The sequence below is a fragment of the Danio rerio genome, chromosome 7 (genome assembly GCF_052040795.2).
Source record: "Danio rerio strain M-AB ecotype USA chromosome 7, GRCz13ab, whole genome shotgun sequence".
Taxonomy (NCBI): Eukaryota; Metazoa; Chordata; class Actinopteri; order Cypriniformes; family Danionidae; genus Danio; species Danio rerio.
This window is the reverse complement of record NC_141027.1, coordinates 57688307-57703749: the sequence shown is the minus strand read 5'-3', so window position 1 is coordinate 57703749 and position 15443 is coordinate 57688307. Positions and strand designations below refer to the sequence as shown.

General features: G+C 36.1%; 2 protein-coding genes across 3 annotated transcripts in view; one reads left to right on the top strand and one right to left on the bottom strand.

The window, feature by feature from the left end:
• drd4b (dopamine receptor D4b) overlaps window positions 1-5454 on the bottom strand; it is a 43765-nt gene extending 38311 nt beyond the window's left edge. Inside the window, exons 1-2 of one of the 2 annotated variants that reach the window (XR_015494726.1) lie at window positions 4713-5454; window positions 3858-3970 (exon numbers count right to left, since the gene is read on the bottom strand). Coding sequence is in view for 1 of the 2 variants with exons in the window: in NM_001012618.1 (NP_001012636.1) it covers window positions 3858-3970; window positions 4713-4946 (347 nt within the window). In the remaining variant the exon portion in view is untranslated. The remainder of the gene's footprint in view (window positions 1-3857; window positions 3971-4712) is intronic. The other variant, NM_001012618.1, reaches the window with a different exon arrangement.
• LOC147843209 (uncharacterized) overlaps window positions 1-15443 on the top strand; it is a 527423-nt gene that overhangs the window by 496869 nt on the left and 15111 nt on the right. The window lies entirely within an intron of this gene.

Genomic DNA, 15443 nt, shown 5'->3' with positions numbered 1-15443 from the left:
GCGCTGCCCCCGGAGGAGGCAGACCCAGCCCTTTCTTTACTTTGTCCAGTTCGCGCTCTGCGCATTTATGTGGACCGTACTCAGAATTTTAGATCATCTGAGCAGCTCTATGTCTGTTATGGCGGTCGGCAGCAGGGAAGTGCCGTATCGAAACAAAGATTATCCCACTGGATTGTGGATGCCATTTCACTCGCTTATTCGAGTCGAGGTCAGCCCCCGGGAGTGCGTGCACACTCCACTCGGAGCGTTGCATCCTCTTGGGAGCGTGCTTGCGGCGCCTCTCTAACAGACATCTGTAGAGCTGCGGGCTGGGCGACACCCAACACATTTGCAAGGTTTTACAATCTGCGAGTGGAGCCGGTTTCCTCAAGGGTATTAGGTAACCCCTTGGTGATTGAGGAGACAACTCGGTAGGGTGTTGAGACAAGCTTGCTGCGCCATTTTCCCTAACAAGGAAATACGTGCGCCCTTTTATCTGTCAGTAAAGTTCCCCGTCAGGTGAGCCCTGCAGATTCCTCCGTGGCCCCCGGCACTGACTCAGCGGAGGAGTCACTTGCTGGCCCACTACGTTGTAGGTCTGCCCGCTGGTCAGCCCGCGTTTTGGGTATAGGTGCCTGCTATGTGTGATCCCCACTAGGCGATCCCATATGCTTATTCCGCCATGCTTAAGTCCCCCCCCTGGGTGGACCCGTGTCTTCCCTCTCCGCTAACCACTCTTTTGCTATGCGTACTCCCCCTTTTTAGGGCTAGTCCATATGTAATTTCCGCCATCTATCCCCCCCTTGGGTAACGGATGGCCTCCGCAGCGTCCTCCCTATCGGGAGTGCACGCTTCCCAACGTACTGTCGTATTTTCCTAGAATTATCTAGATGCTCACGACTTCCCAAAAATTATATCTAAATCCGTAAAACTTCTGTTGAAGTAGGATAAATTAGGGCCAGGTACACATTGGAGGGCCGCGCCTCCCATGATGTGGGTGCGTCACGCTTGCTTGACAATCTCCTCATCGGGGGCGTTGGTAAGGTGCAGTCATTATGGCGCTTTCCATACTTCTCACATTCGTGGATTTCATCCACTCTGTGGCACTGAAGTTCCCCAACCGAAGGGGAACGTTCAAGGTTACAGAAGTAACCCTTCGTTCCCCGAGGAGGGGAACGGAAGTGCCATACTCCGTCGCCATAATGACTGTACCTTAGCTGTTTGAAAGTCTCTTCAGCTTAAAAGGATAGCGTCTGCTGGCTTTAGGTGTGCTTATATGCTGGGATAATTGCCGATGCAGCACACCTGCGCAAGCTTACGCTGCCAATTATTTTCATTCATTGGCCCGTTCAATACTCTCCAGACAAGCGGCTTCTGATCCGAATCCTCCCCATTCGTGGATTTCATCCACTCTATGGCACTTCCGTTACCCTCCTCGGGGAACGAAGGGTTACTTCTGTAACCTCGAACGTTTTTCACTAAAACCTCGCATACATTTTTCTTTCTCAAAAAAAACAAAACAAAACATAAAAACATGTTGTTTAGGTGTTATTAGCCGAGTTTGTGCTGTTTACAGTGTTATAACACACAATAATATGTTTAAGACACCGAAAACAACACAAATGTCAGTGCATGTCAAAACTTCTCCACGGCCCCAAAACATCCTCAGATCCCTTGGGGGTTAACTGCATTGCTTTAATGCACTTCTGCATTGGGCTCACACCTTTTTACCGTCATAGGCTCACACACATAAGGGATGGTTTAATATATGAAATTTTCAGATCCCCATATCGTCCCCCTGTGGGATCGCCGATTCATGATACTATCACATGGGGGCGCAGCAGTGTTACGTTTTGGTACAGTATAGGCTACATAATATTTGATTATTATATTTAACCATATCTAAAGATATTTAATAACCTTTCTGCTGATTTTTTCACTTATTTAATAACCTACTGAATTTGCATGATGTTTGATCTTTTATAATTATTCAATCCAATGCAAATTACCACGCTCTTACAGCTAAATAGGCGCTGACACTGAAATTATTTTAAACAAGACTCTGCCACAGTGCGGCGCGGGACAGGATTTGATGGTGACTTCGAGTTCATGCCGTTATCCTCGCCTGCGGGACTCATTTTATTCAATAATGCAATTAAAACATGTAATAGGTCTACATTCATGAGAAATGAGCTCAATATTGTCTTTAAAATCGTCATAGGTTTCACCTCTTGCCGTTGTCTTTGGCGATCAACTATCGTCGATCGGCACAACCCTACTGGGTAATTTACTCTGTCTCACGCTGAATTCTGTCGATCAATGGCAACAGGCTGTCATCAGTCCAATCAACCCAGATTAGCTTTGCGCTAAGGAGGGGTTTGGGAACAATTGAATCACTGGACGATTCATATGGGAGTCACTGGGATAATTAGGTAAAAATAAATGCATATTATAAGACAATGAAAGTGTTTTTTAACCTTGCATGCATATCAGCCTGTTATTTTAGAACCTTAAAAGCTAAATATGACCTTTTTAAATGTATAATAGGAGCTCTTTAATAACCTTTTATGAAATAATTCAGCCAAAAATTTTAATTTACTAACCATTTACTTACCCTCAAGTGATCTTCATGAGGTTTTTTTCCTATTCTCTTTTTTCTGTTAAACACAAATGATATTATTCAAAACGATTTTTAAAAGTGATAGCCACTGATTTTATTAGAAAGGAAACATAATGATGAAGATTATAATAATAAACAATAAATGTAAGTCTATGGCAACTAGTTTTAAACTTACTTTAAAATATATTTTTTCTTTAAGAGAAAAAACACAATAAGCTTTGGTAAAAAGTAGAGTAAGTAAATGATGACAAGTTTTGGGTGAATTATTTATTTAACAGCAATTTGAACTAAATCAATCGCTTGGACTCACGAAGTATATAAAAATAGATTCTAAATATGATTAATTCTAACTATTCTAAATTAAAGACTGAATAGGAAAATGTTTTTTAGTTGCATGTTGGTTTTATAGCTGTAATGGTACTAAAACCCTTTTGAATTCCACCACCAAAATGTTTTTTTTTTTTTTTTTTTTTTTGTAATTGCAAATGAACCCATTAAATAAATAGCTTGCATGTTTTTTTTTTTTTGTTTTGTTTTGTTTTTTTATATGTTTTCATAGTTTTGGAATTGAGGAGGGAATGTCATACAGGCAGTCCATGTTTAGTATCTGCCTTCTACTACACAACCGATGAATTGGTGTCAAGATTAGGCACACTACCTTTGACATTATAACAGAGGTTATTCTGTTCTTCTTCACAATATACAATTACATGTTTAATTGCATTCATATAATTTGCAATTAGTTTCCCACTGTTGGGTTGCGGCTGGAAGGGCATCCGCTGTGTAAAACTTACGCTGGATAAGTTGGCGGTTCATATCAGTTCACTTTGGCGACCCCTTATTAATAAAGAGACTAAGCCAAAAAGAAAATAAATGAATGAATAATTTGCAATTAGCATTGTTATTTTTCTAGTTTCTGCTATCTTCTCAGATCTATGACCCACTTTAGCGTCATGGCCTACCAGCTGATAACATTGTTTTTTTTTTGTATATTGCTCTTTTCAACTTTCTTAATAAAGACAGTCAAATAATGCTCTCTTTTGTATTTGCGGAAACATTGATTTGCATGAATATAGCCTTGTGCACTAAAATAATGAACTTTAAAACCAGCATGACCTGTTTCTGCAACCCTCATTAGGTCAAATTAATATGCTAAAAACTGATTATACAGTTTGCATTCTTTCTTGAGAAAAAGCCTTAGGGCTCCCAAAGCAAATTTCGCCTTTCCTCAGGAAAAGCAATGCTAAGAAATACAAACCTGTCCACACTGATTGCGCACAGGTTGAATATAGACGCGGTACACAGCATTACATCCATGGTCATCAGTCCATCACAGACAGACACATTCAAGGACCAAACACCTCCTTGGAACTGCAAAGACAGATTATTACTTAGCATTTAGCATATTGTTAACAATTCAATTCGTTGTGTTACAGGTATCCAAATTAGACACAGATATTCAGACTGTCCTTGATTCTCTAAATGAGTCAAACTAACCTAATGAGCCTAACGAGGCAACAACTTGACCGATTTAATGCAGTGGCAACCTGAGGATAATGAGATAAGTGGCCTAAAACAGCATGAGAAAGATATTCAAGGAAAGAGTTATCTAACCTATACAATCCAATACGGATACACTGGAATACCCTATATTGAGACAACAATATAAAGATGGTTCTAAATAGTTATTTCTGCTAATAAAATATGACTCTAAAATAGCAACCCAGTAAACAATTTTGTGTTTAATAGACGTCCATTAGACATCTAAACGTAGACAGCTTGGCTATAGTAAGGAACTTGGGCTGTAAAAATCTAATAGACATCCAAGAATAGCTCAAAACTCAAATAAACAGATTGGACAGACTTTAATTGTGTAGTCATTCATTTCTCTTTATTTGATGACTAGTCTAGTTTTGGTCTATTTTTAGACATCTATTAGATTTTTACTGACAGCCCAAATTAAGGCTTGTTTTAAATACTTGCTGCTTACAATAACAAAATACTATTACCACGAAACTATGAGGTAATTTTTTTTCTTCGTATAATAATTATATTCGTATTGTATTCCTATTATAATTCTCAGACACATAATTTGTTGTCAAACATCACTTACCTCAGCATAGACAAACAGGGGTAAAACCAGAACTGCCAGCATCAAATCTGCCACAGCCAAACTCACGATGAAATAGTTTGTCGTCGTCTTGAGGGCTTTTTCCTTGTAAACACTAAGGCACACGAGCACGTTTCCACAGATGATAACAATGATAAGCAATATCCCAAACACGAGCGCGGGAACATTGTAAGTGAAGAGCGCGGGCTGAAGTGTGCTGGAGATATTCGCAGACATTGTCCTTCTTGATCCGGGCGAGGACAGCTTCTTCGGGGAAACTTTTCATAAATATCTCATGTTGTCCTGTCCACTGTGGTCCATCTCTGCGCATCCTGTGTTACGCAGAAGACAAGCCATCTAAACAAGCAGCAGCACCACCCAGAAAGACACGTTGAGTGCTGGAGGTCAATCCATCTGCTGTGTCTCTGCTCATATAATACAGTCCTGGAATCGAGGAAAAAGTCGCGAGCTGCATTTAATTTGATATGGGAGTTGCAGTCAATTTGAAACTTTTCGATGTAAAAAAGACAGCAGTATCTCCAGACGCGCGTAATCACAATGAAGACTGGAGAGAGAGAGAGAGAGAGACGCGCGCTCGCGCTCAGTCAGTCGCTTGCTCAGAGGCGCTACTACAGTAGCCTATAAGGACTTTCATTTATTATGGCTTGCATAGCGGTTTAAACACACCATAATCAGAACACTGTCATCCTGCGAAGTTTACAACTACAATCTTTAATCTGTTAGTGGATGTTTAAGATATTATTTGTCGATTCACTAATTTACTTATACGGTGGTTCACTCAATGCAGTTATTGAGCGTGTGTGTGTGTTATATAAACACACGTTTTATCGTTTATTATATTATTATTTAATTTAATTTGTTTGTAAGACACATGAAAAAAGTTATTTGAATCATTAATAATTTGATACATCACATTTGATACATCACTGAATATTTCTCCAGAGTCCAGATTATTCTCAAAAGTTGTTTTCTATAACAGCTTATTTAACAAATATTAGACAAAAGTTTTGACTTATTTGCAGATTTGATTTCACACTTTTTTGTTTATTATATTTTCTTCATAAATTCTTTCATTTTCTTTTCGGCTTAGTCCCTTTATTAATCAGGGGTCGCCACAGCGGAATGAACCCTCGACTTATTCAGTATATGTTCTTCGCAGAGGATGCCCTTAAAGCTGCAACCCATCACTGGGAAACACCCATACACTCATTTGCACATATACGGCCAATTTGGCTATAACCCAATTCACCTGGACTTGGTCTTTGGACTGTGGGGGAAACCGGAGCACACAGAGGTAACCCACGCCAACACGAGGATATTATAATTTAATTAAAGTTATTTGTAAGTCACACAAACAAAATTGTCATATTTGTCAATTTAATTTTTCTCCAGGTAGGTTTATTTTCAAACGTTGTTTTCTATTAAAACATAACTTAAAGTATAAGCAAATAAATAACAAAAAATGTTGTTTTGCCATTTAACCTCCAATAAACATCTTAAAAGGTTCTCATCAAAATAACAGCTTATATAACAAACATTCAGCAAATGTTTTCATTTAAAGCACAACAGACTTTATTTTTATATTTCCTTATCAAATTAATTTACTTATTGGATGATTTTACTCAATACATTTATTGAGTGTATTGTATAAAAACTTTTTTATTGTTTATAATATTATATTTGAATTCATTTGTAAGACACATGAATAAAAGCTATTTGTATTATTATTATTATTATTATTATTATTATTATTATTATTATTATTATTATTATTATTATTATTAATATGATTATTATATTGTATTATTATTATCTCCAGGTAGTTTTTTTCTCAAATGTTGTTTTATATTGGCTGGTAAAGTATAAACAAATAAATAAATAAAAATGTTGTTTTGTCATTTAACCTCCTAAAAACATCCTAAAGGTTTCTCATAAAAAAACAGCAAAATAACAAGATAACAGCTTATTTAACAAACATTCGGCAAATGCTTTAATTTGAAGGATAACAGACTTTATTTATTTATTAATTTATTTATTTTTTTACAAAAATTTGTTTACTTATTGGCTGATTTTTGTTCACTACAGTGATTGAGTTTATCATTTATTAAATTTTATTTAAGTTATTTGCAAGAAACATGAATAGTTGTCACATTTAGTTACTGAATGTTTCTACGGGTAGGATTATTCTTTAAAGTTGTTTCTAATTGGCATATAACTTAAAGTATAGGCAAATAAATAATTAAAAATGTTAGATTTTTTTCTGTAGGTTTTGGCATTTAACCTCAATTAAACATCTTTAATATCATAAAAAATGGAAAGCAACCATTATAAGTCAAGGGAGAAACATTTGGGGAATTTAACTCAGGGGTGCTCAACCCTGTCCTTGGAGATTTACATTCCTGTAGATTTCAGTTGCAACCCATATCAAACACACAAGCCTGTAATTATCAAGTGCTGTTCAGGGCCTGTTTAATTGGTTCAGGTGTGTTTCAGGGTTGGAGTTGAACTTTGCTGGAAAGTAGATATTCAGGAACAGAATTGAGCAGTCCTGAATTAACTGAATGGACAAAAGCTTTCTTCAAATATTCTTTTGTTTGCTACAGAAAAAATCAAATTATATAGGTCTATATGCAATTTAATAGACTTTATATAAATATAATGTTCATTTAAAAGTCCTATGAAGAAAAGTGCTTTTTTAATGATATTTAAATTAATTAAATTATATTTTATCGATCAGTCTTCTTTTTTAAAGATGCTCATATTTTAATGTGCTGAATAACAAATGCACAGTTCTTGGTAATGATTTAACTGTACTGTGCATTATTGCAAAATTTACAACCAGGGAGGCCTGGTTGAGGTTTTGTTGTTGCAATAGGTGGAATATAAAATTGTTTATATCAATCCGCAAAACAACAAACATTTGGCAAATGCTTGTGTTTCATTTGAAGTGCAACAGACTAGAACATTATGATGATTTTTGATATGATAAACTATGGTTATATAATATGATAAACATATGTTTAAGGTAAATTACTTTTAAAAAAGAGCAAATAAGAGGTAAGCAGTATAAAATGTTTCCACATTAAAGCTACATTTAATGTATTTGAAGATTTTCGCCAGAAAGCTAGCTACTTTAAAAAAAAATCTATTTATTCATTAATTCATTTAATTATATATCCAGGAATGTCCAACTGAGATACAACATTTCTTCTACCAGGGAGTCCTGGTCAAGAAAAGCAGCGTAGAACAGAGTTGCAAAAATATTCTGAGCTACAAGCAACAGTTAGTTTATTTATTCTAACTAGTTGGTAAACTAGTTAATTTAAGCTTTTGTCCTTATTTGGGGAATACACTGGAAAATGACATATGTAAATGACTGCAATTAGTTGTAACCTTGAGAGCAGACAACGGAGGTGGAGCTCCAAATGCATCTTTGTTTAAACAAATGAATGGTTAGACAGGCAGGGTCAAACGGCTAATAAATGGGGTAATTCAAAGCGTAATCCACTAGAGAAGTCAAAGGTCAGGGGCAGGCAGTAAGCAAACAATAATCCAGAAGCCTGCCCAAAAGCAAACCGGAAACAAGAAATTGCTTGGTAATGCACTCTACAGAGGTACATGACTGAGCAATGGTAAGTGAGAATAGACTGCGTTTATAGTGTGTATGTGTATCAGTTTGAATTATCTGCAGTTGTTTGTCTCTGCATCATTGTTTTGATTGATATCAGGTAATCAGTCTGAATGGCCACAAAGCATAATGGGATGTATAGTCTGGATGAATAGCTGGAACAGTGTGTGTGTGTGTGTGTGTGTATGTGAACATATACAGTTCAAGTTAGAATATTTTTTTTTAAGGTCTGGATCTGACCGATTTCTTGCGGCGCCTGAATAAATTTCCAAATAAATCGCGGGAGCGGTCGGTTACTTTGGTGTAAATTGAACGGGAGAGGTCTAACAATGTGTGTGAACGAGAGAGCGTGATGCTGTGTTTAGCTTGTTTGTTGCTGTCTATGTGTGTGAATGAGAGAGAGAGAGAGCTTCGTGCTGCCTATGTGTGTGTGTGAATAGCAGAGAGCGTGTGTCACTTGCTTGGTACTGTGTGTCTGTATGTTTTTACAGACAGCTTGTTATATAAGCTGCGTCCCAAATCGCATACTTATGCACTATTCTACGCCATTTTGTAGTATAAATAGTGTAAGTAGTGTGTTCACACTGAAAACTCTAAAAATAATAAGTGCACTTTAATTACCCGGATGATGCACTCATTCAGCCGCTAAAATGAAGTGTGTAATGATGGACACTTCACGCACTCAATGACCGCATGTTTGCTTACATAGCGGAAGGGACGGAGCTATCGGACGCACATGTTGAATAACTATTTATTTTGGATAGTGAAAGCAAAATTCTCCTACGAGAGTTATTTCACTGATTTGGCAACCGTCAAACGTCATCAGAGAAACGGTTTGAATTTCCGCTTAGTAAAAACACATTAGTGTGCCATTTGGGACGACACTACATACATATACTATCCTGTTGAGTGTGTAAGTGCATAAGTTCATAGTGCATGAGTGCATAGTGTATAGTGTGCCATTTGGGACGCAGCTATAGGCTGTCTAGATTCTGTACAACTGGGTGGTTGTTGGTTTTGTTAGCAGCAACGGGTGCAGCGGGTGGAAAAAGCAGTAGGTCAGGCAGCGGGACAACAAACGCTAAATATAAGCGGGAGCGGTTGGGTTCGGACTAAAACCTAGCGGAAACGGGATTAAAAATTTAGTCCCGCGCAGATCTCTATTTCTAGGGAACACAAAAATAATCTGGCTGGGATTTTCTTTATTGTGCTGTGACTATTGCTCAGTGAGGTTGAAGTTGATTTTTGAAAGGCGAGTTTTTTCTTTATTCACCACCCTTATTACATGACTCCTTTGTCTTTTGTATATTGTTAGACTAAATAATCATTGCCTAAATCAGGAGAGGCCAACCCTGTTCCTGGAGAGCCACCTTCCTGCAGATTTCAGATGCAACTCATATCAAACACACCTGCCTGTAATTATCACATGGTGTTCAGGTCCTAATTAATTGGTTCAGGTGTGTTTGATATGGGTAGCAACTGAAATCTGCAGAAAGGTGGCTCTCCAGGAACATTTTTGGCCCCCCCTGGCCCAAATAGTTGGTTGCATTACCATTGTGTTTAGGGCTATTTTCTGTAACTATATTTATAGTGCAAAATGTATTGCAGAAATACAAAGTATCACAATTTAAATATTTTTTTTTTAATATAGCCCATGGTTCAAATTCATTCATTCATTTTCTTGTCGGCTTAGTCCCTTTATTAATCCGGGGTTGCCACAGCGGAATGATACGCCAACTTATCCAGCAAGTTTTTACGCACTGGATGCCCTTCTAGCTGCAACCCATCTCTGGAAAACATTCACACACACTTACACTATGGACAATTTAGCCTACCCAATTCACCTGTACCACCAACTGAGCCGAGGCTCCAACCAGCGACTCAGCGACCTTGCTGTGAGGCGACAGCACTACCTACTGCACCACTGCTTCGTCATGGTTTAAATTCAACAACAAAAAAAATTATAAATGATTATATGCTTTTAACAACTTTTATCCTATTCATTAAATTGTTTTAATTTCAATTGTCTTTTATTTTAAATATATCACTTCTGTCAATTAACCTGACAGTTACAAGGTGGTGTTGCTTGTGTCATCATACAATTATCTGGGACCAACAAAATGTAACTTGTTTAAGACTAATGTGCACTGTAAAAAAGTTATTATTTTACTTTACTTAAAAAAGAGAGTAGGGCAACACTCAGTAGGGCTCAGCTGTTATCTTTATCGCCTTACAGCAAAAGGATCGCTGGTTTGAGTCCTGGCTGGGCCAACTGGTGTTTTTAGTGTGGAGTTTGCCTGGTCTCCATGTGTTTGTGTAGGTTTCCTCTGGGTGCTCCGGTTTCCCCCACAGTCCAAAGACATAAGTGTACAGGAATTGAATAAACTAAATTGTCCATAAGGGCGATGTGGTGGTGCAGTAGGTATTGCTGTCCCCTCACAGCAAGAAGGTTGCTGATTTGAGCCTCGGCTGGGTCAGTTGGCATTTCTGTGTGGAGTTTGCACTATCTGCCTATGTTCGCGTGGGTTTCCTCCTTGTTGCTCTGGTTTCCCCCACAAGTCCAAAGACATGTGTTATAGGTGAATTGGGTAAGCTAAATTGTCCGTAATGTATGTGTGTGAATGAGAGTGCATGGATGTTCCCCAGTGATGGGTTGCAGCTGGAAGGGCATCCGCTTCGTAAAACATATGCTGAATAAGTTGGTGGTTCATTCCGTGGTGGTGACCACAGATTAATAAAGGGACTAAGCTGAAAAGAAAGTGAATGAATAAATGAAATTGAAAATGAATGAATGAAAAAAGTGAGTAAGCCTGTTGCCTCAAAGGTGACAAGTTGATTTAGTTTATTTAGCTTATTTTTTATAATTATGCACATAGTTCATAAACAGTTAAAGTCAGAATTATTAGCTGCCTGTATATCAAATTCTGTTTAATGGAGAGAAGATTTTTTTTTCAACACATTTCTAAACATAATAGTTTTAATAACTCATTTCTAATAACTGATTTATTTTATCTTTGACATGATGACAGTAAAAAATATTATATACATAATATCTGATATTATATATCGGATATATATATAAGACATTTTTCAAGTTACTAGTATTCAGCTTAAAGTCATATTAAAAGGCTTAACTAGGTTTATTAGGCACTTTGTTGTATAACAGTGTTTGTTCTGTATACAGTACAATCAAAAATATAACTTAGGGGGCTAATAATATTGAAAAAAAACTGCTTTAATTCTAGTTGTAATAAAACAAATAAGACTTTCTCCAGAATAAATAATATTATAGGAAATACCACGAGCATTTTTTTTGCTCTGTTCAACATAATTTGGAAATATTTGAAAAATTATACAAATAAATTTGACTGTACATACAAATTATTAAAAGCAACAAGCTTACTCACTTATTTTTAGTAAAGTCAACTAATACTTTTTAATTTATTTTACCCCAACCACTGATGATTAGGGCCAGAATTAGAATTTCTGCTGAGAATTTTGTAAAGAATCTGTGGATGTATGCGTATTGGTTTTGGGAGTATAAAAATTTAATCCACTGTAAAAAGCAACTCCTTGACTTTACTTTCAAAAAGTGAGTAAGCCTGTTGCCTTAAAAGAAACAAATAGATTTTGCTTAAAGAAGTTAGTAAACCCATTGACTGTTTACTTAATAATTAAGGCAACGAGTTTACTCTCTTTTTTTAAGTAAAATCAAGGAATCGCTTTTTACAGTAGTAATAATTATACCGTTTTAAGTTTTATTTAATGTTTCCAATGCAAATCCAATTAGATCCACTTATTTGGTAAACAAAGCAAGTCTCTCATATAATATGTCTACTAAAAGACAAGAAAATATTAGTTTTACAAGCTGTATTTTAAATAAATCAAATGAACAAAAATTTAAAAATGTATAGCTTAAAAATGTAAAAAAAGAAATAATAAAATAAATAAAATGTACAGCTTAAAAAGGCCAATAATTTTGACCTAAAAATGTTTTTTTTTTTTATTAAAACTGCTTTTATTCTAGTCGACTTTCTCCAGAAAATTTTTTTTTTTTCATACATACTGTGAATTTTTTTATTTATTTATTTTTTTGTTCATTATTTGGAAAGTATTTAAAAAAAAAAGAAGAAAAAAAATCAAGGAGGGGTTAATAATTCTGACTTCAATTGTATGTCAGTGGCCAGACAGAAGGTAGTCAGTTTTGTGGCTGTTTACACACATTTAATCTGAACACTTACATTAAAAAGCCATCCGATTACACTCAAAAATGATCTTTGCTGATTGTTCTTATTACAAATGATCTGAAACAACATAAATCTTGATTTTTTTTGAGCCAACTTAATTATTTTATGTTCAATTCAATTAAATTTGTAAAAAAAAAAAAACTCCTTCATGTTGTCCTAAAAGAAATCAATTGGTTAGAATCCAGCATTTTTTTGTAAAGGTGTTTTCAACAGCATTTGTAAGTGATCAAAGGACAAATCTCAAAATATATTTCACCCCCGTTTACACCTGAATTTTACATCATCCACTTGTTTCAAATGAATGTGAATGCATCTGAATACAAAGTGCTAACTCAGTTGTAAAACTATGGCTTAAAAATCATGCTAACCCCAGTAACGCATAATGTGAATAACCTTTGAGAAAGGTTTTGGTTGAGAATCTATTCAATAATTCATTACATTTAAGGTTTTCCTCAAGTTGCTTTAGTATGCAACATATGCTTCCTCTGATCATGTTGCCCGAGGCCAGCAGGAGTACATATAAGATATTAATTGGAGCTGACATCATTGTAATCACGTGTGAGATGCAGGTCTACAAGCAAGATGATTTTTTAGAGCCCTTTTGAACCTTTTTCCACAGGGGAAAAAAGACTTTGTGCTTTGTCTGAATACTGGGACTGTGAGGAGTAAATCTTGCTCTCATATTTTCACCTCCATACGCTCAGACGGAGGGTGGAAGTGTAAGGTGAGAATAGCAATCTGACAGATTGTGGGGGAAGATAAAGAAGGGGGCAATTATAGCACATGGTTCATTCAGAAGGGAAATAAAGTCTCATATAACTCATGGGTAACCTTAGGATGAAACCCTCTCTTCCTCAATGTTTTAATAAAAGTAACTTCCACTTTATGATACGTATGGTGCAGGCTCAGTAGTACAGTTCAGATGAGTATAATTGAAAAGGTCAACCTAAATACATTTTATACCCGTTTCGACTTTTTGAATAGTAAAAGAATGTGTATTTTTTTATTAGTTGTCATCCAATCTAATTGCGGTAAGGGTCAGCATGAATTGAAATACAGTAGTGATACAGTAGTAATACAGTATTGAAATACAGTAGTGTAGTAGGCCTAATTAATCAGCTAGAGCACTGTACAGTTCAAAAACATGGCAGATCAATTCTTCTTATTAGGAGTATTTATTATTGTCAGCCATTTTAAAAATTATAAATAGTTTGAACATTAACTCTGCACTGTGTTTACAGGGATAATATATATAAATAAATAAAACATGCTTTTAAAAGTTAATAAAAAATGGCACTGTTCTTAAAAAGTAAAAAGAAAACTGCTGTAATTAAATAAAAACATTAACATAAAGTAGCCAATTCATAAAACCTGGAAATGTTCTTTGGACCTCATAAATATAGGCTATATGTTATCACATTTATATAAAAATTGTTTTTGAAAAATTTTGAAATAGGTGTTGCTTGTATATTTGACTTATTTGTATATCTTTAAAATCTAAACATGCGTTTTAAATGCATGATTTTGATTTACAAATGTAAATTTGAAATTACATCTGCTTATACTGCATGTTATATATTAAAATATTAAAAACATTAGAAAACATAAAATAAAATAAAAGGTTGTGCCTATAAAATCAATTTACTCACGACATTGTTGTTATCGTACGCGTCAAAGGGTTACAAGTGTTTTTTTTTCTTTAATTATGGAGAGATTCCTCCACGAACCACGAGAAGGAAGCCTGCTTACTACAAGTGGTACACGTACCACAGTTTGAGAATCACTGCACTACACTGTAAAGCAGCATGGAATCACTTCACTCCAGACACAGACGTAACCTAGCAAACAATTTTGTGTTTAATAGACAATAGACATCAAAACATATCGCTAAAACAAGGCTAAACTTGTGCTGTGAGTGAAAATCTATTAGACATCTAAGAATAGCCCAAGACTAGAATAGTGGTCAAATAGACAGATTAGACCATGGGTCTCAAACTCAGTTGCTGGAGGGCCGCAGCTCTGCACAGTTTTGCTCCAACCCTAATCAAACACAGCTGATCTAAATAATCAAGGGCTGCGTCCGAAACCGCCTACTACTCAGTAGGTACTGCATTTGAATTTAAACATACTACTCGGCTGTTAGAAAAGTATGTTCTATACAGTATGAATGTGAAAAGTATGAATGGAATTCGGACGTACTACATCCGCCATTTTGTCATGGTCACGTGACCTACCTGCATCAGTTGCGTCGCCTCACTTCCATTCATGAATTCTCTCACGTGGCATTATGGGATAGCGCAGCGTGCATGGGATGCGCATTTCAGAATCTCGCCGGAAGTAGTAAGTCATCCGGGTACTTCTCGCCTACTGATTGTCGAATTCTATGAATTCGGACATACTACTCGGCTCGCATACGGATTGTAGCGTATTATATAGTATGGAAGTATGCGGTTTCGGACGCAGCCAAGGTGTTTAAAAGGGTCTGGAACACATTGATTAGTTTGATCAGCTCTGTTTTATTAGGGTTGGAGCAAAACTGTGGAGAGCTGTGACCCTCCAGGAATTGAGTTTGAGACCCATGGATTAGACAGACTTTATATGTGTATATTTATTCGATCACTAGTCTAGTTTTGACCTATTCTTGGATGTCTTTTAATTTTCACTGACAACTCAAATTTTGCCTTGTTTTAGCCAAGATGACTATGGTTAGACGTCTATTAGACATCTTTCAAAAACAAAAAATGCCTGCTGGAAAGCCATATTTACAATGATTTTATTTACATTTATTAATATGTTTGCAAATATTTCATAGATTTTATGTAAAAAAAAGGTTTACAC